Source organism: Podarcis vaucheri (genome assembly GCF_965113315.1).
Source record: "Podarcis vaucheri genome assembly, chromosome: 3".
NCBI classification, from domain to species: domain Eukaryota; kingdom Metazoa; phylum Chordata; class Lepidosauria; order Squamata; family Lacertidae; genus Podarcis; species Podarcis vaucheri.
Window position 1 is genome coordinate 87,767,331 of NC_138761.1, and position 25,265 is coordinate 87,792,595.

At 43.3% G+C, this 25,265-nt stretch overlaps 1 protein-coding gene and 1 long non-coding RNA gene across 6 annotated transcripts in view; one reads left to right on the forward strand and one right to left on the reverse strand.

Moving 5' to 3' along the window:
- Nucleotides 1-25,265, forward strand: part of ASRGL1 (asparaginase and isoaspartyl peptidase 1) — an 85,106-nt gene that overhangs the window by 33,363 nt on the left and 26,478 nt on the right. For 2 of the 5 annotated variants that reach the window (XM_082218376.1, XM_082218375.1), the window contains exons 2-3: nucleotides 13,072-13,266; nucleotides 19,045-19,187. In XM_082218376.1, coding sequence (XP_082074502.1) covers nucleotides 13,080-13,266; nucleotides 19,045-19,187 — 330 coding nt within the window. In that variant the 5' untranslated portion in view covers nucleotides 13,072-13,079. Of the gene's footprint in view, nucleotides 1-8,309; nucleotides 8,557-13,071; nucleotides 13,267-19,044; nucleotides 19,188-25,265 lie in introns of those variants that run through there. The other 3 variants (XM_082218374.1, XM_082218377.1, XM_082218373.1) reach the window with 3 other exon arrangements.
- Nucleotides 19,720-24,822, reverse strand: LOC309529983. Its single transcript, XR_014218581.1, has 2 exons — nucleotides 22,896-24,822; nucleotides 19,720-21,436 (listed from the first exon to the last, which is right to left on the reverse strand). It is a non-coding gene; the product is annotated as an uncharacterized lncRNA (long non-coding RNA).

Genomic DNA, 25,265 nt, shown 5'->3' on the forward strand with positions numbered 1-25,265 from the left:
TTTATTTTTACTTATTTATTATTAAATTTGTATACCGCCATTCATCCGAAGATCACAAGGCAGTTCACAACCTTAAAGTGTGTTGTGAATTCTCCAGCAGCAGGATTCACTGATGGGGTGATCCTAGCTCAGGAAGATCAGGCTGCCAATACAAGAAATGTACATTTGTTCAGGCAACGTGTTTCAGAGAATCAACTGTAGAGTGGAAGATATATCACCGAGTTTCAGAATTATATAAGACTACAAAGTTAGACCTTCTTAAGAGGAAATTGATGAGAAATGAGTGATCTGTCACATGTACCAAATGAGAAAAATGTCTTAGGTATTTCTTTTATCATGCATACACAGGAAATTATAGAACATTCCTTTACATTGATAACTTTCCCAGATGGCAGTTTCCCAATAGCATTTTATAAACATAGCTGAATGCCATTTCCCCCTCCTTTCATTTTAATATTTACTGTTTCTAAAACTGAGTTTAAATGGCTATTGCTAGGCAAACAAAGCCATTTCTGCAATCCTTAAAATAGATGGGCTGGTGACGGGGGGAGTCAGATGAACTGTGCTAGTTGAAAGCCAACAAAGAGGGTTGTGGTTGGTTGGTTGGTTTAAAAAAGGCAATTTCATTGCCAGCACTTTTAAATAGCCCCTTTGGGATTCAGTTCAGCAAAATTAAGGTATTTTTTTAGAAAAAGAAAGAAAGGGGAGAAAGGAATCAAGAATATTTTAGAGAAGGCAGTTGCTTTCTTGACATATTTTTAAAATTACCGGACTGTTGAAATCTCTTCACAAAGCTACTTATTTAAAACTTCCCCTTTGTGCCACTTAGAAGGATGCTGAAAAACATTTGATTGCGTTGAATAAATACTGTCTCTGCCAAATCCTAAATAAATTTTATCTGGAAATGTTTGCATGCAGTGAAATGGGACAACAGAGAGTAGGAAGGAACCTTGTGTGGGAATGTTCAGGGATGCAGGAGAGGGTATATTGTGTGATTATATCCTTTCCAACTTGTGTTAACAAGTTCTACAATTTTAGCAGAGTAACATTCCCCTTTTTAAACTCACAGCGGATGGGTTTGCTCAGGCTCGCTAAAGCCTCCTCATAAAACATAAGACACGACACAGTCTTCTATAAAAGTATAAAAAGAGTTTACTCACTCACATTCTGTTCACAGTTGGATCCCAGAAGGCAGATTTAGCTTAGAAAAGTAACATACACCTGGAAACTATCTCATAAGGAGACAGTCCCTTTGTCCTCTCTTGGCTAGAAGCCAAGAGAGCATCTTTGGCTAAGCAGATGTTGCTTCTTCAACGAATATAATCAGAGAGAGAGATGGCGACCAGCCCTATGCTTTTGTCATTACCTGCACAGGTGAGGCCATGCCCACCTCTGGTCACATGTAGAGGAAGTCTGTCCCAGACAGGAGAAACAAGACGTTCCGACTGGCATCCCCTTTTATGTCCACTCTAGGGATGTTGTACTTGACTGCTCTTGTGTTTCACATCCCACACCTTGTGGTGCTTATGATGAAGCTCTTAGTATGCCACTGAAGTGGGCATGACCATCCAGTCTCACTGAAGATGAGATCTCTCAAGCAGGCAAAGATTCAGCTGCTAGCTCTTTCCCTTTATACCAAGAAGAATGTTTAGCTGTAGAAGGTTAGGTTGTGATGCAACCTCTTCAAGGAGCAGGAGCCCTGTCAAGAAAAACGATGACAATCCTGCCATTCTCCAAACTTCTGCTCTCTCCAAACTGTACAGTGGTACCTCAGGTTAAGTACTTAATTTGTTCTGGAGGTCCGTACTTAACCTGAAACTGTTCTTAACCTGAAGCACCACTTAAGCTAATGGGGCCTCCTGCTGCTACCGTGCTGCCAGAGCACAATTTCTGTTTTCATCCTGAAGCAAAGTTCTTAACCTGAAACACTATTTGTGGTTAGCGGAGTCTGTAACCTGAAGCGTATGTAACTCGAGGTACCACTGTATGTGCAAAACATATATGTGGAAAAGCCTTCTCAATGCAAGAGTCAAAAGTGAAAGGGAAAAGGCTGTTTTATGAGAAATACAGAGCTCTGAAACTGCTCCAAGCTGAAAGCGAGCCTTTATATAGTAATAACAGCAGATGCAGCCTGATGGTTAGCACCAGCGCTGCTGCAAGATGTTGGTTAATTCAACGGGGCCCTGCCCTCTCCAGTAATTTCCTACTGCAGTAGAGCAGGGGGGAGTTTGAGTCTTCCAGGGTTGTATATAGTGGAGTCCTCAGAGCAGGCATAGGCAAACTTGGCCCTCCAGATGTTTTGGGACTACAATGTCGGAACATGCCTGGGGGGCACACACACTCTATCAGCAGAGTATAGCAGAAACTATTGTGGAGCGTGAGTGTAGCGTTCTAAGTGAATTATTAAGCAATATACACAGGACAAAGCAACCATGGCATCCTCTCACATCTTCTCCAAGAGAGAGAAAGAGAGAGTAAAGAAGTACAAAAGTACAGTACAAGCGGAAGAGATAAGACTGGCTTCCGTTCTCACACTTTCCAAGCCTGGAAAGTAAATGCAGACATGTGATATAGCAACCACACATCCAGCAACGGAGGAGTGAAATGCTGACATACAACTCACATCATTCCTAGCTAACAGGATCAGTGGTCAGGGATGATGGGACTTGTAGTCTCAAAACAAATGGAGGGCAAGTTTGCCTATGCCTACCTCAGAGGCAGAGGATGGCACATCCTCAGGCCGACGGGCGGGGCGGCAAGCACCCCTGGGACTTGGCCCTACATGCCCTTCCCCTTCAGGTTTAAGGTCCTCACCTTCACTGATGAAGAGGCATCAGACTCCTGGTCCTTGACAATGAGAAAGCAGCGGTGTGGGCAGAGGACACTGAAGTTGAGTCATACCATATGACCACATAAAGCTATGAATCAGAAATGGGAAACCTGTGGCCCTCCTCTGCTGCTGAACTACAGCTTCCAACCCCCCTGACCATTGTCCAGGCCAATTGGGAGTTGCAGTTCAATGACATCTGGAGGCCCATGGGTTTCCCCATCCCTACTATAGGTGAATGACAAGGAAGGAGTACCTTAAACTCAGCCATCGCTATGAATACCAAAGTGAAATAAGCCAAGGACATATTGGGAATCAGGTTAACTGTTTATATTATACAGGATTCACTGTTATTATGCAACCAAGAATAACATTAATTATTCTGATTTTAGACTTAACCCTGAATTAATTGAACCACCCATTCTTCGTTCAGAATGAAGACATGATCAGCAAGTTCTATTCTTAAATACATTATGTCCTCCTTAACACCTTCCCATGAGTATTTGCGTAGGAAGGCTTGTGAAGTGTCTCTTTGCTGAAGATTCCATAACTATGCAGTGCTTACCTTTACAGGAAGGCCTCTGGTCCGTAAGTGTGAGGGACAGCGTGACTCAAACAGTCCCACTTATAACAGTTCTAGGGAAATAAATGAGTGAACACTAAAACATATTAAATTAAACATTTAAACATTTAAATTAAACATTTAATATCTTTTAAAGAGAGAGGTGGATGAAGTGATTTACACCTTAAGATTTCACACATCATAAAATAATATTTGATTGTGGGTTACTTGAAGTCTCTGGATATCTAAGCAGAACCCTGACTACATAAATTCAAAACTATATCCTTGAAGTATCAATTTAAAGGGGGGAAACTCAGCATAGCCTCACTTCCGCCAATGGTTTGGAGTAAGAAGGAAATCCAGATCACTCAGATAATCATATGTGTAGGCAAGTGGGAATATATTTTCAAGATGAATAGCTTAAAAGGAGTTGGTGTAAAGAGCCTGTGGGAAAGATAATGTCAATTGCCTTCAATGTGATTTCTTTTTCTTAATTGAATTTTAAAAATGGATCAGGTGCTCTGAAAAATAATTACAAGGTTGCTATGTTATTACACACATGGTTATATTGCCCCCACTGATTATCGCAGTGCCAAACCTGATCACAGCTGAATTCCCGATTATAAACTAACTTCCACTACTAACTTTCAGCCCAGTGACCAAAAGGTGCTAATTACACATTCTTCTTATATAACAAGGCAAGTCTATCAGCAGCCTGTGAATCCCCCCAAACTTGCTGACTGAATATAGAATGGCGTGTCCCTAATGAATACAAGCTGAGTTTGCACTATTTTCCATGTCAAAATCAAGTTATTTCCAGGAAGAAACAAGGAGCTTAAACTGAATTAGAATATTGCAGCAGTATGAAATACAAAAGGGTGCTGTGCTATTATCTGGGGTGGCTGTCAATCTGATTTTTTTTGCCCTTCTCATAAACCAGAGACAGAAAATAGATAAGCTCATTTATATTATAAAATGCTGAAGAGGTCAGTGGAGTATTGTGCAAATCAAATTCTAACTCAAAAGACTATGTGGAGCAATGCAATTCTGATTTCTTATTCAATTTTGGGCACATATTGTAACAAGACAGCGGCAAGTCGCACAGCACCACACACAAAATCTTTAGCAGATTCTTCCCCTGAGCTCACAACACTGTGATCTATTTTTAATGGGTAAGAAAGTTACTCATTGTTAAAACAAGATTGATCTCATATTCTGTTAAGAAAGCAACTGCAGAGACCCTGTAGTCCAAGCTTTCAAGCTTCACTGCGGTTGCTTTGTCCTGAGTACCATCATTTTATTTTCAGGAACACAGAATGTTTTAGGGTTGTTGAGTGGGAGGGGGGTGTTGTGGGGGTTTTTTTGGTAATGAAAAAGTTCTTGGAAGTTAACAAAAACATTCCCCATAAAAATGATTTCTATTGTACTCCATGACTAAAAAGACAAAAATGACAAGAGACCTAAATTAGTGCAGTTTCTGTGGACACCAGCCAGGCCCAAAACATTTTGCTGCCTCATGCAAAAAATAAAAATAAAATAAAAATTGAATTTTACTTCAGCAATGGCATCAAGATACCTGAAGGCATCAGGCTTAAGTGTCACAAATGGCTTTGTCCATCCACACCTCACCACCATTCTTCACCCATCTTCTGCCTGAGGCAGTCACGTCATTCTGCCCTGTATAGTATACACCAGTGTTTGTTATATGGTATTCTACAGAAGCCCAAGGCCCAAGGGGTACTGTAAAGAAAAAAGTTGCCATGGTGGGCAAGCATGCATAGTGTGTGATTTCCATTGAGCTACAGCCATGGGGATTAAATGCAATTGTCCTGGGAATCCTTCCCCTTCTTTCCTTCCCTCTCTGTGCTTTCCAAGGATTAAATTTCAGTAGCGGTTGATGAGGCAGCAGTGTATTGCTTACCTGGCTTCTCAACAGCACTGCATGTTGCTGCTGGTTACTGAGAGGGAGAGGGGAGCAGCTGAACCAATCTGATGCTCCCTGCTGCCATGCTTCTACCACACCCAACAATGTAGTTACAGGAAGGCAAACTGGGCAGTTGCCTGGGATGGTAAATCTGAGGAGGAGACACCTCACCCAAAAACCCAGACCAGACTCTGGAACTGGCAGTTACCACAGTAGCCTCATTGGCCAGCAGTGGGGCAGGCAGGGTGACCTCATTGCACCAACTAAGGACAGTGCCCCCCACTCTGAAATGGGAGTTGTTGCAGCTACAGAACAGCCTCTCCTAAAATAGTATGGCATCCTCTCTGATATTATCCACCATGGCAGTCACAGTTATTCCTCTGTGGTAACTCTGGTGAAAATGGTTAATACCACATAGCATTTCTGGCTTGTAACTCTTGTTTAGTTCCGGGGCACATGCACTGAGATGCGGGTAAATTCAGATGGTTTTGCTGGATAGGTTTTTTGCTTGCTGTTTGCTACTTTTGTTTAGGACTTAATTGGTGGAGCTTATACAAGATGTAGGTTTCACTCATTAAATAGTTCGTTAAAGACTGTATATATCTCATCTAGCATTTTAAACTTTCTCAGTGGCAAATCATGTTTCTCAACAAATTGGCACATTTAAAAATATTATGGTACAGATGCCCAGCAAAGCTACATTTTTATTTCAAATAAGGGGGAAATTCTTACATCTACTCTAATAAAGCTGAGGTTCTCTCTCGTGCTCTTTTACTTTTGTATCGTTGTCTACATTTCTAGGTCATTCTAAAATGATGACTTTGTTACCTTCCTGGCAAAGTTCTGTAATTCAGAGTTTCATTTTATTCTGAAAAAGGGTCATGTCATTCAGCCTGGATCTAACATGTCAGTGCCACTTAGTATTGTGTTTCTTCTGACCTTTTTTTTAAAGGTCCACCAAGTAGTGGTGCATTTTGTGTAAAGAGAGTGGTGGGAATCTTCAGGGCACCTTCTTCACTGTACTTTATTTTCCTGTTCCTTTTGTAAAATTTTGAGGGCAAGACATCTCTTTTTTTAGATTATATTAAACTTTGACAAAGTGTGACACTTCTGTCCATCCAGATAGCAAAGGACAGGCTTCCAAACTTTGCAACTGTGTCTGCACTTCCCAGATGGAAAAGACTTGGGCTTCCTATGGTTATAACTATCACTGGAGAGAAACAGTGATTCAACCGATAATTTATAGAACAGACCCTGTAATTCAAGGATATATGGTTTGTGAAATTGCCCCATTAAAACTTTATTTCTACAAATTCACTGATTCTTTAGCATGTCTACTTGGGAGAAAGTCCCATTGAATACATGGGGCTTACTTCTAATTAGACATGGATAGGACAGCACTATTAATCTCCAATTTCTTCTCCACATCCCAAAAAGCATGATGTCACGGACTGCCTTTTAAAGGAGTGGGAAACTTTCTCTCCCTTCTCATGGGCCAACTGTGGCAGATGGGCAGGTCAACCCAACTTTCAACCACTTGGTTTCATTACGATGTCACATGATTGACAAATGGGTATCCCACTCACTTATTAAAATCCTTTCATGGGAATTGACACTGTGACATGGACGGGAGAAAGAAAGGAGCGTTTTTGCAAGCGAAGGCAACAAAGAAGACTTTTACCGACTCATTTTTTTTCTTCCTTCCCCATTGTGTGAGGGGGAGAAAGCTGCATTTTGCAACAAAGGTAGAGTTGCAGGAGAAATCTCCTCCATTCCTTTATCCCCATGCAAATGCATCCTGAAGTTCCAAAACACACCTTTATTCGTGTTTTCGGGGGTGAGGAGCATTTTGCAAGCACTTAGCTGGCCACTGTAAGAACAGGGGGCTATAGGTCTACAAAGGCTATTCTTCTGGTCCAACAGGTTCTTCTTATGATCCAATTTCCCTACCCCTGGTTTAAGCAGTGAGTGGAAAGACACTGCCTGGATAACAGGTTTCATCCACAGATGCACAGTGTGGTAGATCTGGAATACAAGGTCTTCAGACTCCAAGTCTACTCACTATTTGTTCAGTTATTTGTAATATTTACTTCCTCCCCCCATCTCCCAGTGTTTGCTTAGATGTAAACCCTGAATAATTCAATGGGACTTGCTGCCAAATAAGCAAGCATAGGACTGAAGGCTGATTCAGTATGCCACTGGCATTTGAAACCTCATAAAATAAAATGTTATCTTGTAAATTCATTGCATGCTAATCTCATGATTATATCTGGAATTTATTAATGCCCAAGTTTGCTCTGACATAGAAACCCATGGCCAAATTAACAACTGTGTGGGGTAGGGCTGGGCTAGGCTGGTAATTATTAGAATAAGCATTGTGCACATCCTCATGGCTCAGTGACACACCTTAATTATTCCTTAGGTGTTCAAAGGCTAAAACTGGGCAGTCAAACTGCTACTTCAAATTAAGGGTTGAAAATAGCCCTGAAACCATAGTATAACTATAGAAAAAGAAATAAAGTAACTAACAGTAAAGACACTTTAAAATACTGTGAATAGGGTGATGAATAGGGTAGAGGACGAATATCTCCAGAAATTGGTTATGTGAGCAAGAGCAGACTGCCTGCATGTTAAAATCCTCCCTATGATCTGCGAATATTTCTGCTAAGATCTATTGGGTTTTCTTTTTTGCTGTCCTGGGCTGCCAAAATCCCGTTCAGTGAGATGCAGTCAGCTTTGAACTAACCACCTCTGCCTCCTGCTGCTTCAGCATTCTCACTTTGTAGAGAGGAGGCGGAGGAGGATAAAGTGCGAGATAAAAGCGAACACCTCCCTTCTGTGCACAGAGAGAGACAGAGAGATGCGCACCTGCCATCTTTACAGCTGGCGGTCATTTTGCTTCAGCTACGTTGAATCGGATGGGATGGGTCGGCCATTTTCGCGAGGGGCGGACCTGAAGGCGGCAGCGGCCATTCCAGTTGAGGGCAGCTTCGCTTCAAACCTATTGAAACGGAGGCAAAACGAGGCGGCTCTCTTTTCTAAGGGCAAGGGTGCGAAAGGGGCGTTGTCCCCGCCATGTGATCACCCCTCCTACCTACCCACCCTCCGTGGAGCTCTGGAAATACATTTAACTGTAAGAGGAATATTATTTGCAGCCGCTCTTGGCTCCTCCGTGCTCTGCTTTTAACGATTTTAAATGCTAGGGTGATGGTTTTGAAGGGCAGTCGGGAAAAGCAACCACCCGTGAGTAAACCTCTGGGAGAGGACGGCTTGCAACAGGCCGGGAGAATGGATGAATGAGTGTGTGGGTGGGAGCTTTCCTCCCTTTGCTGGCTTCCCTCCAGCTTGCTAGCTACTCGGGGGAATCCACACGTTCCCAGAGTCAGACAGTGTGAATAAGGGAGACGTCACAGGTGGCCCAGCAAAAACCCTTCGCCAGTGGGAGGGCTTTGAAGGAATTGCAGAGTTGGAAGGGACCTCAAGGGTCATCCAGTCCAACCCCCTGCAATGCAGGAATTTCAGCTAGATCACCCATGACAGATTGGCCGTCTGACCTATGCTTTAAAAACCTCTAAGGAAGGAAAGTGCACCACCTCCCAAAGGCGACCATTCCATTGTCGAACAGCTCTTACCGTCAGAAAGTTCTTCCAGGTGTTTAGTCAGAATCTCCTTTCTTGTCACTTGAAGCCATCGGTTTGGGTCCTCGCCGCTGGAGCAGGAGAAAAGAAGCTTGCTCCATCTTCCACCTGACAGCCCTTCAGATATTTGAAGGTGGCTATCATATCTCCTCTTTGCCAGGCTAAACATACCCAGCTCCCTCAACTGTTCCTCATAAGGCTTGTTTTCCAGACCCCTGATCATCTTGGTCACCCTCTCCTACACATGTTCTAGCTTGTCAACATCCTTCTTAAATTGTAGGGCACACAGAATGGAGTGGGAGTATTACTTCCCTTGATCAGGGCACCATACTTCAGTTGATGTAGCCTAGAATAGTACAGTGGTACCTCAGGTTACATACGCTTCAGATTACATTCGCTTCAGGTTACAGACTCCGCTAACCCAGAAATAGTACCTCAGGTTAAGAACTTTGCTTCAGGATAAGAACAGAAATTGTGTTCTGGCGGCGCAGCAGCAGCAGTAGGCCCCATTAACAAAATGGTGCTTCAGGTTAAGAACAGTTTCAGGTTAAGAACAGACATCCGGAACGAATTAAGTACTTAACCCGATGTACAACTGTATTAGCTTTTTTTCTTCTGTTTTTTTTTTCTTCTTTCCTAGCCCTGGCCTGACCTAAATTTCTCAGTTGTTCTGATTTTGGCATCATGTTGTGCTTGCAGCTTAAGGAGGAAATAATGCACATCTTGCAATATCCCCTTTCCTCTGTGCGATGACTCCACAGGGAAATACACCATTATTATGAGTGGTATCCAGTGCTAGCTCTACTCAGAGTAGGCCCATTGACACTCATAGACATGATTAATTTAGGTTCATTAATTTCAGTGGGCAGGGCTGGCCTCTGTTCTTCCTTTCTCCTCTTCCTCCACTGCCTCCTCCGCTCATTCCATTGCTGATCTTTACTTCCCCCATAAAATCTTCACACTTCCCTCTCACACTAAAGCTGATTTATACTCTCCCCCCTCATTTCAACTGGTGTGTGTGTGTGTGGTGAAGGATTTTGTAGTTCATCTCAGGTGCCAAAATGTCTTGGGCCAGCCCTGTCAGTGGGTCTGCTGTGAGCAGCACTTAGTTGAATACTACCCTTTGGTTGTAATCCCATTCTTACTAGGGAGTAAGACTCATTGGGCACTTTTAAAAAGGCCTGTTTAGGTCTACATTGCCTGTTGTTTAAAGGCTTTCAGCAAGGCTTGCTACACTGCCCATTTCCCTGATGAGTTCTGTGGCTGTGTAGGGTTCTTCAGTGTGACCTGTTTATTGAGTATCCACCCTGATTTGCTTGCAGAAAGCTTACACAGATGTCATACTATGCCCAGTCTTTACTGTGTGCTTGTGGGGAGGCTATAGAGCTATGACCATTCATCCTGATTTGCTTGTGCAGTGGTTTGACATATTTGCATTAACCAGTCATTTATCCAACAGCATTTAGTGCCTTTCCCCATCTCTTTCCTAACAGCAAAAAGTTTTGTTGTTGCTGCTGCAGCAGCAGCAATAGAGCACTTTGCTCCACTTTAATTGCACAAACTCAGCTTTCCAGTATGTGATTGAATCCCTCACACAAAACACTGATAATCTGGAGGCAGTCCTGGTCATCCAGACCTGTCATATGTGCCTAAGCATTCCATGCCATTAAAAACAAACAACTTTACATATTTTGTATGTGACACATTTTTTGACAAGTTCCCAACGATTACAAATAAACTGATGTTGGCTATAATTCTAAAATCCACTTGTATTGGCACTGGTGGCAGAGTCCCCTTCAAAATCTAAATAAATAATATCTTTTCTCAGAAATAAGATCTGTTTCTCTTGGTATGGAATACACAGTAGCCAGCCATGCCAAGAAAATACCCCTGAAGGATCAAATATAACATTTTAAATATAAATTGATGGGAAATATTTAATGGATGGGGACGCGGGTGGCGCTGTGGGTAAAACCTCAGTGCCTAGGACTTGCCGATCGTATGGTCGGCGGTTCGAATCCCCGCGGTGGGGTGAGCTCCCGTCGTTCGGTCCCAGCTCCTGCCCACCTAGCAGTTCGAAAGCACTCTTAAGTGCAAGTAGATAAATAGGTACCGCTTTATAGCGGGAAGGTAAACGGCGTTTCCGTGTGCTGCGCTGGTGCTGGCTCGCCAGAGCAGCTTTGTCACGCTGGCCACGTGACCGGAAGTGTCTGCGGACAGCGCTGGCCCCCGGCCTCTTAAGCGAGATGGGCGCGCAACCCCAGAGTCGGACACAACTGGCCTGTACGGGCAGGGGTACCTTTACCTTTACCTATTTAATGGATGCTGATTTACTTATTTGCCTAAATAATTTTTCCTGAAAAACTTTTCTTTCTTTTAAGTACACATACCGCCCCCAACTTCCAAAGAAAGGATTGGTTTAACTCTGCTTACTTCATTATGGATTTTCCCTCAAGGGAGTGTGCCTGTATCTCATTCCTGTAACATAAATTTGCACAGGAAGAGCTTTTTTGGGGCAGACAATCGTAGACCAAAGCACTCCATCCCCTTTTGTGCCCTTGCCTAGATATTCAGTAGATGTTTTTGTAAAAATATTCGGCTACAGTTTTCAGCACTAGAGTTATAGCATCAATTGCACTGATGAAAATCATACAGTTGAAAGTAGCCTTCTACTTTAGAATAATATGTGTGTCCTGGTTTACACCCTGGAAACATATATGCCTCCATTCTTTTCACCAAGTATTGTAATTCTGCAGAGCTAAACTGGGATTGCTCATGCCATGCGAGTTTGATAGGCACAGAGATTGCAGAATGAAGACACTGGGTTATAAAAGCTTGCCCATTGATAGACAAGCTGCTCTGAGCTTCACACAGCAGCCTGCAGATATACTAATTCACCATGGGTCTTTGATATGATAAATTAGTGTGAAGGAGAGGTGCCAGTCACCAGTCATACTGCCGGCATTTGCAAAACAGCAATGGTAGAGCGCCACTCCCGTGATGTTCCCGAATGTTTTGGGGGCACACGCATCTCCCTCATACTTTCCATGAGAATAATAATTAGGATACTGATTGATTAATTAATTAATTAATCAATCAGATTTATTGATTAAAGGCCTTTTGATTGACTAAAATGTAGCCCACCTAACCAGGACACAGATGTTTCCTCCCCCTTAATGTTAATTATTAAATGTTCCTTTTTAATAACTGTACATGGCAGGCATCGTTATAGATGAATCTGTTCCCTTCCTTTAAAAGATGCTTCTCACAAGATGGTGTCTGCTACAACAGATTTATGTGGTCTCTGAAAACAAAGAGAGAGTGCTTTCTTATCCCTGCAAAATAAATATTTTATGTACATGCAAATATATGCAGATGTAATCAGTTAAAATTCAGGGCTTCTTTTCTGCCGAAACTAACCGGAACTCAGTTCCGGCACCTCTCAGGTAAGCGCTATTACCATTCTAAGAGAACAAGGGAGGCATTCATGGTGAGTTCTGGCACCTCTTTTTCTAAAAGAACAGCACTGCATACAACTAATATATTAAAGCTGCAATTGTATACTCACTTACCTGAGAGTAAAGCCTTTTGCCCTCAGTAGGACTTAGCTCTGAGCAGACTTGGTTAGGCTTGCACTGTAAGATTTCTCTAATCAGGTGACGACCTTTTAAAGAAAACAATGTGAGCTAGAATTATTGAGGCAGCATATGAAGTGATTTGATTACTTGGAAAACATGCTGCGTTGGCTAAGCCTGTGTAATGCTCTCTCCTCGTGAAATATTGTGTGTTTTCCTTCCTCTTTTAATCAGTAATAAAAGTCCATTTAAACTTAACAGGAGTAAGACTGCACTTTGAGCCCTCAGCTGGTAGGAAGATTCTAGATAAGGAATTCCTCACATGCTGAAAATGTCAGCATTGTACAACTCTTGACAGGATTTTCAGGGTCAGGAGATGTCCTGTGAGCTATGTGGTCGCTTCGTGAATGAGATCTAGGCAACAGCTCATCCCATTTCCACAGCTGAGACGTGAAATTAAAGGAAGGCAGTATGCTTTGACTTTGTCTGTTTTGTAAGGGATGTTGGTTCTTCTGACCGAGTAACAATTCTGTATTTCTATCCAGGAAACAACATGAAGCCAGTAATCGTGGTTCATGGTGGAGCTGGTCGCATCTTTAAAGACAGAGAAGACGGATGTCGTTCTGGTGTCACCAGAGCAGCGCTGAAAGCTTACGGTATCCTTAAACATGGAGGGAGTGCATTAGATGCAGTGGAAGAAGCTGTGGTAGTCATGGAAGAGGATCCTCATTTTAATGCGGGTAATTTTTGTGAACTTCCTGTGCTCCCACGGCCTGCGGCCTAGCTCCATTGTCCCAATGGAACTCAGCTTCTAACTAAGCCCTAGCACAAATAACTGAAACAACCATAGTCAAAATAAAAAAATTCCTTCCAGTAGCACCTTAAAGACCAACTAAGTTAGTTCTTGGTATGAGCTTTCGTGTGCATGCACACTTCTTCAGATACACACGAAAGCTCATACCAAGAACTAACTTAGTTGGTCTTTAAGGTGCTACTGGAAGGAATTTTTTTATTTTGACTATGGCAGACCAACACGGCTACCTATCTGTAACTGGAACAACCATGTACTGCTTCTCTTTTCGCCGCTGCCTCCCCTTTCTCTGCTGTTTACCTGTTTCAGATTTTACATTTCAAGCACCTCAGGGCAGCAATTGGTTGTCTTAAATATAAATAACAGAAGTTGTGCCTGTGCGTGATGGAGCAGGGCTTTATCATCAGTTATGGAATTCCCTCTCCTGGGAATTGTTGCCTTTTAGGAGCCAGTTCCAGACATTTTTATTCTCCCTGGCTTTTTAAATAAAATGACATTTTTAGATCTGATGGAAGAGGGAGTTATATTTTAAACACTGGAAGTGAGTCACCCATTTGGCTGGTTTTGAAGAGAATTTGGAAAGTGCTTTTTTTTTTAATTGTGAGGGTATGCTTGGGGATTAATTATGAAATTGTATTTTATTGTAATTTCTCAGTGTGAACCATTTGGGGATATGTTTGCATGAAGGGCAGTATCACTGTGGAGATGCAGCAGGTTGCTCACTATGTGTACTTTCTGCAAACAAGATGCTTTTGTTTCAACAATCTTTTTCATCTGGATGAAGAGATCCCTGCCGTAGGTGTTCATTTTGTATTCTTTCTTAAACCCATCTTCACTTTTTGGTACTATTTTAAAACTATTTTTATCTGTTTTCATGGTATGGTAGCAAATCACCTTGAGACACATGTAAAAGGAGATTAATAAATTAAATAATAAGATGCAATAGCTTTAGGAAATGAATAAATTAATAAGTATCATGTCTAAAGGGAAATGTATTGTACTTGTTCCACGTTTCAAGTTGAGAATACCATTTCTTACTTTCTGCCTGAATGAAGTTTGGTAAACAGCAGGAAATATTTTAAATTCAATGTCTCCAGCATGATAAAACAGATACAATTTTGGCAGGATAACTCCTCTTTATGGATTCTTCTCATTTTTACATTGACAATTCCACTGGCTTGACTTGGTAAACCGGCAGCATGGTATTAAACAGCCTAACTGGAATTTTGGAATTTTCCTTATGGACCAGTGTGGCTCCCTTTGCTTTTTATGAGAGGAAAAGGTATTTATGTGCCAGTGATTCTCAAAACATGGCTTAGAGAGCCTCATTCATTGTGGGGAAGGGCTTTTTGTTGTCGGTATCCCTTTCCACTCTCTGCTGCCTATTAACCAAAGTTACAGACAAGAGAGGGCTGATTACCGAAGAATTGATGCTTTTGAATTATGGTACTGGAGGAGACTCTTGAGAGTCCCATGGACTGCAAGAAGATCAAACCTACCCATTCTTAAGGAAATCCGCCCTGAGTGCTCACTGGAAGGACAGATCGTGAAGCTGAGGCTCATGAGAAGAGAAGACTCCCTGGAAAAGACCCTGATGTTGGGAAAGATGGAGGGCACAAGGAGAAGGGGATGACAGAGGACGAGATGGTTGGACAGTGTTCTCGAAGCTACCAGGATGAGTTTGACCAAACTGCGGGAGGCAGTAGAGGACAGGAGTGCCTGGCGTGCTCTGGTCCATGGGGTCACGAAGAGTCGGACTAAACGACTAAACAACAACAACAACAGACAAGAGATCAGTGCCAGGCCACAGTACAAGTGCTACAGAGCTGGAGGTATGGAAGAGCTGAGTGACACCACAACTGACCACGCAACTGTCTGCGTGGCCACCAGCTTTGTGGCACTTGTACTGTGGCCTGTTTCCCAGAGCAATTCAGTTACTTAAGATGGAAGTAAAAAAAGAAGGCTGGGAGAGTCCAATGTATTCAACTTTGTGAACGAATTGTGCCATTTTGAAGTGAGACTGCTTTATTCTTTGAGAACCAGAACTAGATGAATTACTTATGTGGTTTAGGATTGCAGTCATTATTGCACATAAGTCAAAAGCAACCCCTCTCCCCAATTTTTGAAGGAGAGGGGGATGGATGATGTTGACTATGAAGAGCTGCTATTAAGCCATCACAAATCCCTGATAACCTTTCTGAGATAATCTGAGTTATCATCAGTCGATGACAACTTTGACATTTAGCAAGCTTATAAAAATGTAGCGTTTGTGTAAGACTCTCTCTCTATTTTTTTTGCAAGATCCTTCCATTCTAAAATTAGCAAAGCTTTTGTTTGAGAATACTTCCTCTTTATTCAGAAAAATTCAGTATTTTGGTACCTTGTTAGTAAAAGTACTTCATATTTCCACTGGTGCTTTTGCAGGGGAAATAGCTAGTATGTGGGCCTGTAGTTGTGATAGCCAAGCAACCAGGTCGTTAAATTTTGGCTACCCCCGATGTACAAGGTATCTAGTTCTATAAGGTAAAGGTAAAGGTACCCCTGCCCGTACGGGCCAGTCTTGACAGACTCTAGGGTTGTGCGCCCATCTCACTCAAGAGGCCGGGGGCCAGCGCTGTCCGAAGACACTTCCGGGTCACGTGGCCAGCGTGACATCGCTGCTCTGGCGAACCAGAGCCGCACACGGAAACGCCGTTTACCTTCCCGCTTGTAAGCGGTCCCTATTTATCTACTTGCACCCGGGGGTGCTTTCGAACTGCTAGGTTGGCAGGCGCTGGGACCGAACGACGGGAGCGCACCCCGCCGCAGGGATTCGAACCGCCGACCTTTCCATCAGCAAGCCCTAGGCGCTGAGGCTTTTACCCACAGCGCCACCTGCGTCCCTTATCTAGTTCTATAGTCACTCATATTTACAGGTGTTAAGGCTCATAAAATATATGGAGAAAATGAGCTGTGCAAAAAAGATCGGAGTTGAAACATACCATGCAGCTGTTATCTTCATAAAGGACAAAGCAGTCCTACTGTCATGTTGGGTTGAATGTGATGCTGCAGGAGCACATTGACAACATTAGTAGAGCATGGAGGGGTTGTGGAATGGCTACTTTGTCCATTGCTCTTGGAAAATACGCCAAAACGGTGTTATCCTTTCTGATTACCCTTAGAAACCTGCAAGTGAGCCACAGTGTTCTAGAACAGTGTTTCCCAACCTTTTTTGGGCAAAGGCACACTTGTTTCATGAAAAAAATCTCGAGGCACACCACCATTACAGCCCCGTGACGTCAGCGCGCAGCGTCACACCGGGAGGGACATGAATTGCTAGCAAATTACATAATCACCTCCTTGAGGGCTGGCTCATCTTCTCCGAAGGCAGAACCCCATTAATTAACAGCACAGACTCACACCATAGCCAAGACGAGGGGGGGAAACCTCAGTCATGCACAGTCATGCACAGTCATGCACATGTGGGGGCTAAATGAGGACGAAGACCGGGCAGAGAGCAGGGTTCAAATCACCCCACCTGGCCAGGACAATCCCTGGGTGCTCCCTTGGGCCACTCGCCTGACCCACCTCGCAGGGCTGTTGTTGCGAGGACAACACGGGGAGAACTGCGCGCGCCCCCGGGAGCTCCTTGGAGGAGAAAGCGGGCGATGAATGCAATGCACGAAATATATGAGAGGCGACCAGGTTTTGCAGGTGAGGGGCCCCCGCCAGCCTCCGCTTCCAACACCCGGCGCAACGACGCCGAAGTTTCCCCCCGGGCTCGGCTCGGTGAGCAGCGCTGCTCCTCCCCGGCTCCCCTTCGCCCTCCCGGCTCTCTCTGCCGCCCACTGGGGACCCCCCTCACCTGCCAAGTCCGGAGCGCCGGTAGAAGTTGCATGCATGCATGCAGGGCGCCGCGTTGCCATTGCATTGCACTGCACTCCATGCAACGCCTGCACGCATGCATTGCCTTGCACGCCCGCCAAGGGGTCTCCCCGCGGTCCGATGCGTCCCCTCCGGCGCGGATGCAGCATTGCAAAAATAAAAAAACCCCGACGCAGCCCTACCTGGGGGGCAGCCTCCGCCTCCGCCGCTCCGCCTCCGCGGGGATCCCCGGGCTCCATCCTGCCGCCTGATCTCCGCGGGGGCGCAGGCAGGCTGCGCGGGGTCTGCACGGAAGAGCCCCTGCCCGCCCGGCCGCCGCCGCTGCACTCATTCCATGGCCGGGAAAAGAGCGCTTCAAACAAAACGCCCGGCCCGCCAGGCCACGCTGGGAAACGTAGTTTGCGCACCCCGCGCGGGCGCGGAGCCCAAGGGCGAGGGGACTACAGATCCCGGCAGCCCCCGCGCCGGGGACGGAGGGGGAGAGGCCGGGTGCAGGGATGGAGGGACGGGTGGGCGAGCGAGTGAGTGAGTGGCAGCCGCCAAGCCTTGGCCGAGAGCCAGGAAGGGCCTCCCGAGAGGAGGAGGAGGAGGAGGAGGGAGACGCAGAGCGGGAGGGAGGGAGGGAACCCCAGGTGTCATATAGTGACGGCGCTCCAATCGAAAATTTGACTTTAAAAAAAAAATCTTTCATATTTTTTAATTTTTCCCGCGGCACACCAGGCAACATCTCGCGGCACACTAGTGTGCTGCGGAACAGTGGTTGGGAAACACTGTTCTAGAAAACACTCTTCATCCCACTTGCAAACAGGGCAATTAGGAAACAATAAGACAGAGCCAGTCTTGCTTATTTATTATGTATTTTGTGTTTTTATCTTTTGTTTTTATTCTGTCAATCACCCCAAGATTACGGATGAAGGGCGGTATGCAAATTAAATAAATAAAGTAAAAAAGGGGGGCGCTGGTGTCAGGTGGAGATTTTTAAGTGCCATTAAAGGGCAGCAAGTACCCCTCTTTTCTTAAAATGCAGGCACAGGGTATCATTTGGAATTTCTTCCTTGGGCAGCACCATTGCACCAAATCATCCTAAACCACAGCATCATAGAGTTGGAAGGGACCCTAAGGGTCAACTACTGCATTTGATATATAGCTTACTGAGCAACTAAACACACTCTAACTTAGCACTGCAGTTTAGGAACTCAGGCTGATGGCTTGTTTTAAAGAAAGCAAAAATGGAAAGGTTTTGCATTTGTGAGGCTTTGCTATAGCTGTACGTATACCATGGACTGTAGTGACATTATTTATTTTAGCACCTTGTAGGAGAGAATTCATGGTTGGTAGGTAGGTGGCAACAAAAATCTGCTTTATTGTAACCCCCACATTTTTAGTGTGTTTTAAGAATCCACAATCGTTCACCTTTGTTTCATTTGACTCAAGTTCTGAACCTTCAGGACTGTTCAAGCTATACTAGAAATTTGTGGGCTGTATATTTAAAGATTCCAAATTATTCTTGTTGTTATTAGATTTCTTACACCCTTCACCATGAGGTCCAAGGGTGGGTTACAACAACCTTTTAAAAAAACTAGTGTTGAAAATAAAGTGACAGTCAAGAGAACTGGGTGAGTCTTAAAATAGCTCAGGGTAAAGAGGTTCATCTTCAGTTTATGATGAAAACTGCAAAATGAAGGTGCCAGATGCATCTCTGTGAGGAGGCTCTCAAAGTAAGAACATGAGAAACTATCACTCCATACAGTGCTCCATTATTCCCCATCTACTTATGCACTTATAGTTGATTCCTCATAAAGTAGTAATACTTAATGTATTTTTCCCCCTGTTTGATTGTTAGGTTGTGGCTCTGTGTTAAATGAGAAGGGTGAAGTGGAAATGGATGCCATTATCATGGATGGAAAAAATCTAGCCTCTGGAGCAGTATCTGCAGTGAAATGTATAGCCAACCCAATAAAGCTTGCTCGCCTCGTCATGGAAAAGGTAGGCCGAATGTGCACTTGAACAAAAGAAAAATGCGATAGGGATGGAAAACCAGAGGCCTTCCAAAGGATTTTGGATTCCCACCTGCCCCAGCTGGCATGACCAATCATCAAGAATGATTGAAAGTGGTGTGTGTTTGTTTTTAATATAGGAAAATATCTGGGTTCGACAGACACTCCTTCAGACTGTGTGATCACCTTTCAATCTTTTTCTTTTTGGAGAAGAGGTTCTGACCGACCATAATATGTGTTCTGTTGCCATCTTTTTCCCCTCCTCAAAAACAGCAATTGTGGACCAAGCCTTTCTAAACCCATCGTGCCCATTCGCTACATCATTCTACAGTTTACGTTTAATTCCAGTACTTCATTGTTCAATGATATCACTGCATTGCTGATTTTAAAATGTCAGAAGGGACAAGTTGCACCAAGGTTTCACTTTGTGAAAAAGAAAAAAGACAGCCTTTGCAGGGTTCTCTCAGGGGAATTTCAAATCGTTGAGATTCCCCCAGTTCAAACAATGTTCTATTTTGACAACAACCCCCCCCCCCCAAACACTTCATGGTCTTATTTACCTGTTTTCTGATTATAGTCATGGCTGGACGTTTTTGGAATTTTCCTAATTTTTGCATCCTTGGCTTTCTAGTCCTGACTTTAGAGAGCCAGTTGGTCAACAGCTGCAGAAGAGGCAGATCTACTCTGTGGCAGGGAAGGGAAGAAAGAAGCTGAAAAGGCACTGATTAGGCAGGCATTTAGCAAGCACCGTTGAAACCCAAAGACTGACATACCAAGGTGCATTTTGAATGACCCTCATATTTATTTTGAGGGATCTAAGGTCCTGGCCACATTCAGCAGTTCGTCACAAGCGCTCTTTAAGAAGCTCGGATGTGAAAGAGCTTTTTGCACCTCCACACAGCCAGTTCACCCACCCCTTTGTGTGTGAGCAGGGAAACAAATCAGGAGCCCACATTTCCTGTTATGTCTGCATCAGGAAACTATGGTTAATGCCAGGCTATGAAACCATGGTTTGTATCCTTGCTTGTTCAGAAGCCAGAACACTTTCTTTTGCTGAAGTTGTGTTTCTCACCTGTGACTAGAAAATGGGAAGCTGCCTTTCTCTGTGATATGTATCTTGATCACTGGCACATCATTAGCCAGTGCTGATCTTTCTTGCCATGGTGCACATGAAGAGGCAAGTAAGAGGCAACATGATAGTAATGTACAAAATTATTCATGGTATGGAATAAGTGAATAGGTAAGTCTTCCTCTCATTATTGTAGTTTTGGTGGTGGTGGTGGAGGTCTGTTTTATGTTTGAACTGGGTAAAAAAACAAGGTACTTTACACCCCGCTAGGAACACTGCAAACTTCAATATTTTGTTGCAAAACCCCATTGTGAATACGTATTATGCTATTTCTTTTCATGCAGCCTGGTAAGGCAAAATGCATTTTCCCCATGTGTGACCATTTCTTTATAAACTTAGGGAAACTTCCTTAAGCCTTGAAACTAATCAGAAATTTAAATGCAAATATATAATCAAAGAATACCAGGTTATGGAAATTTTTGTTTCAGGTCCTCTTTGGCCCTTTTGAAATTTACCATTCTGAACAAGCAAAATAAATACGTTTCTCCAAGACTTGGTTATCTTTCTGTGGCACAATATTGGCTCCATCTGGTGGCCAAAGTGTATTTCTTTGGATTTTGTCTAGCAACACCCATGAGCTTAGCCTATTAAATAGTCTATTGAGATACATTTCATTAGGCTGGGCAGACTATTTCCTTTCACAAGTGAATAATTCCTCAGAAGTACAGATCTCTTAAATGATTGCTTTTGGAGCTTTACCAAAATTTGTGGTGTGCTTTTCTTATTTGCAGCAGGAGAGGAAATAATTACTTGAGAATAAGTCCCAGGAGAGTAGCTGGATTAGTTCTTTTAGCAACAAAAAGTCAGTGCACTTTGGCATCTTGGAGACTAGCTAGATTATCAGGTATGAGCTTTCACCAACAATAGTTCATTTGGGCAGCAATCCTGTATATGCATAATATTTGGTGTAGATTTATTTATTCTGATCAATAACCAGTTGGGATAATCTTTGATTTAGCCCCTCTGAATACATTGGAATTTGTTTCTGAGAAGGCAGGGCAAGCATAAAGTAAAGGTAAAGGGAACCCCTGACCATTAGGTCCAGTAGCGGACGACTCTGGGATTGCGGTGCTCATCTCGCTTTACTTGCCAAAAGAGCCGGCGTACAGCTTCCGGGTCAAGTGGCCAGTATGACTAAGCCGCTTCTGGCGAACCAGAGCAGTGCACGGAAATAATAATAATAATAATAATAATAATAATAATAATAATAATAATAATAATAATTTATTATTTATACCCCGCCCATCTTTCGGCTTCCAAAAAAAATATTAAAATACTGTAATACATCAAACATTAAAAGCTTCCCTAAACAGGGCTGCCTTCAGGTGTCTTCTAAAAGTCTGGTAGTTGTTGTTCTCTTTGACATCTGGTGGGAGGGCGTTCCACAGGGAGGGCGCCACTACTGAGAAGGCCCTCTGCCTGATTCCCTGTTTACCTTCCTGCCAGAGGCAGGGCAAGCCTAGGATTGCACTTTTACCAGATTAAAGAATGAGTTTTTGAATGTAAAACTGAAAATTAAGGTCACATCTATTTCATTGGCTGTTTATGCAGGAAAACTCCCAGTACAAGATTAACAAGGTGAGAACTAAAAAAAATAGAACAGACTATGATTTTTATAGATGTTATCTGTGGGCTGTTGGGCTGCTGAATAGAAAAAAATAGTGGTGCAATTGACTTCCAACAAGCACACAGAGCGCGAATAAGACTGAGTGTATTGGGGTGGGCCTCATTTAATTTCACTGCACACAGGCGGTGTAGTGACAATAAATGTTTGTTTGTTTGTTTGTTTGTTTGTTTGATGGAACACTGAAAATACCATGGAAAAATATGATGCAGTTGTGTGTGGCAATCCTGTCTTGAGCTGTTTCCTAGTCCGTATACTAAATAAATTAGTTATTGTTTCCCCAATGAACATCATATATTATTCTAGCTTTTTGGCAAATTTCTTAGAAGGCTCCAATCTAGAACAGGTTTGTTGTACTCGGGCTGCACTGAAATGAATATGACAAGTTGGTGCTTAAGATTAACTTAGGTACCATTAATTTTAATGGGTTGATGCATGGTTTCTTCAGATGAGGGTCGTCATGTATCCATTTGAAAGTCAACGGGAACTGTAATTAGCATGAACTGTGGTTACGGATGAATGTTTGGTAAGCAAATAAAAGGGATTTCCAGTGGTGCATTCACACTATCTACTCTAAAAGCCAATTCCAGGCATCTGAAAAGGTGCCAGATATAAATCTCTAAAGTGTGGGGTGTAATCCACTGGGAGCAGTCAAATACAACATTCCTTGTTTTGCTAGAGTGGACATGCCAGGGAATGTTTGGTCCTCCAGCCAGTCGAAACTTCCTTTCCAAACCTGGTAAAAGGCCAAGGCATGCTGCCACTCTCTCTTTTCCATCTTCTTTTCTTCCTATGAACTTCCTGGAATGAACTGCTGGCTGCCAGCCAAGCAGTCCCCCAGGTCATCTCCTGTATGGCATAAACCTGTTAGTATAATCTTGTAACTTTAAACCTAAAGCCTGCCTTCAGGTTACACACTGTGCTCTGCCTGATCGTGAGTAAACTTCCTTTTTATTGCTTATGAATAAGACTGTGGTGTCTTTATTCTTTTAGGAGGGATTCAAGGGGTCTTACCAGGAAAATATTAGAACACATTTCAATCTGGACAAGCCAGATGGAATTGCATATTGTCTTAAGAAACTCACATGCATTTGCAGCTAGATTTCTGCATTAAAGGGGAATGTAAACTCTGCTAAGTAAAGGAACTTGCTAGCGCAAGTTAGGAAGGATATTAATAAACAATATATCCTCTCCTGCCACCCTGAACATCCACACATAAAGAAATAGCATGGTCCCTTAATATCTATTTTTATAGTACTACCAGTTACCTTTAGATCATTTGTGATATTAGCCAGGAATGAAGAGAAAGGGCTGTAGCTCAGTGGCAAAGCACACGTGTTGCAATTAAATGGTTCCATGTTCAAATCCTTATATCTTCTCTCCAGGAAATATTCCCGTTTCAAACACTGGAGAACCACTGCTAGTGTAGAACACTGGCTGGGACTGATGGGAGTTGGAAGCCCACAACGTCCCTTATTTCTAGAGCAGACAATACTGGAGAAAATGGACAAATGGTCTAACTCATTGTAAGGCATCTTCCTATGTTCTAGCTATGGAATTGGCTCTGGAGATTGTTCATTGGCTCCTCTGAGCTAAGATTACAGTGGTACCTCAGGTTAAGAACTTAATTTGTTCTGAAGGTCCATTCTTAACCTGAAACTGTTCTTAACCTGAGGTACCACTTTAGCTAATGGGGCCTCCCACTGCCGCCGCGCCGCCGGAGCACGATTTCTGTTCTCATCCTGAAGCAAAGTTCTTAATCCGGGGTACTATTTCTGGGTTAGCAGAGTCTGTAACCTGAAGTGTCTGTAACCCAGGGTACCACTGTATGTGTCATTTCCTGACAGTGCACTTTCAGTGGTTTGTTTGTGTGCTAAATATCTCCATTCTATGCAGTTTCTAGTGTTGAATTTCAGGTGGGAGTGTGGTAAATTTGGGAAAGGGGAAACTGATATAAGCTAAAGTCAGTGTGATTTAAGTATGCATAATAAGATATAGGACTAGATTTTCTTGAATGACTTTCACTAATAAAATAAATGATTTTAAAAAGAATTATCATGATTTTGGCACAAAAGGTAAAGTGTGTGAATTTGTATGTATTTTTTTAAAGAATAAGTAGCAAGGTGCATTCACAGAGCCATATGCCTGTTTTTAATATCTATTGTCTCCTCTATTGATATTGTTTCGTGGTGGTATTTTATGTATTGCATCTAAGACTGCAACCCTATTTACACTAACCTGAGTTCAACAGTAAATCCTGTTGAACGTAGTGTGGTTTACTTTTGAGTAAATATGCAAAAGCTACAGATACTGTTGGTACTTTTTTTTTGTTTTACAAAAGCAGAAGAGGGCAGTATTACACAAAGCAAATGTTCAAAACAAAAAAAGAAAGAAAGAAAAGAGCTGGAACATTTCAGTCATGTAAGAGTAAACTGACACCATTGTCCTGCTTTGCAAATGATAATATATGATCCAAGCACAGGTATGCATCGCCTGACTATTTGTATTGTCCTTTATTGGAGACTGAAAACTCTTCCTTGTTCATAACTTTGAGAGAGGAAAATTCTCCTGAGTGTTTCTTGTCTCAGAAACAAGGAGATACTTTTGCTCATTTGGCACCAGAGAATTGGTCACCATGTGGGAAACTATCGTAACAGAGTAATGCATCCACATATGTAGCCGGCTCCATGGTACTGTTCTTTGTATGTAAATCTCCAACCTGCCTACTTTGTCAAGAGGTTCACTAGTCGCAACAAAACCAGGAAGTAGGGTGCAACCTGTAGCAATTGATGCTATCTCCTTATGAAATTGCCACCAGCGGATCATGTGGAGCGCATGGGTACACATTAATATAACACCATGTGACAGAAGCCGAGTGTCAGGGAACTGACATCAGAGGAAAGGGAGTTGGTAGGGCTCCCAGAGACTGGGAGAGAGTCAGCAGCTAAAGCAGGGACAAGGAGGGGGAGCGAGGGGTCTCTGGAGGAGGATCTCAGTAATGCTGAGAGAGACGCAGCAGCCCAGGCAGGAAACAGCAGGGGAGAGAAAGGGGTGAGAGACACATCCAGCGAAAATAGCGGGGAGGTGTCAGAAGCAACTGCAGGGAGACCCATGCTTCGCCGGAAGCTGCCACGTCGTGAGTCCAGGAGACGCGTTTCCGTTAAGGAACTTCTTTGCTGGAAGCGCTTCCGCAGGCAGCCACTGTCAGACTCTACTAGTGACTAGAGCAGACATGTCTGAGGAGCTCTGTCACACTCAGAGGTTTGTGGGGCCGCACAAACTCTGAAGGGGCACAATTTTAAGCACAAGCAGCT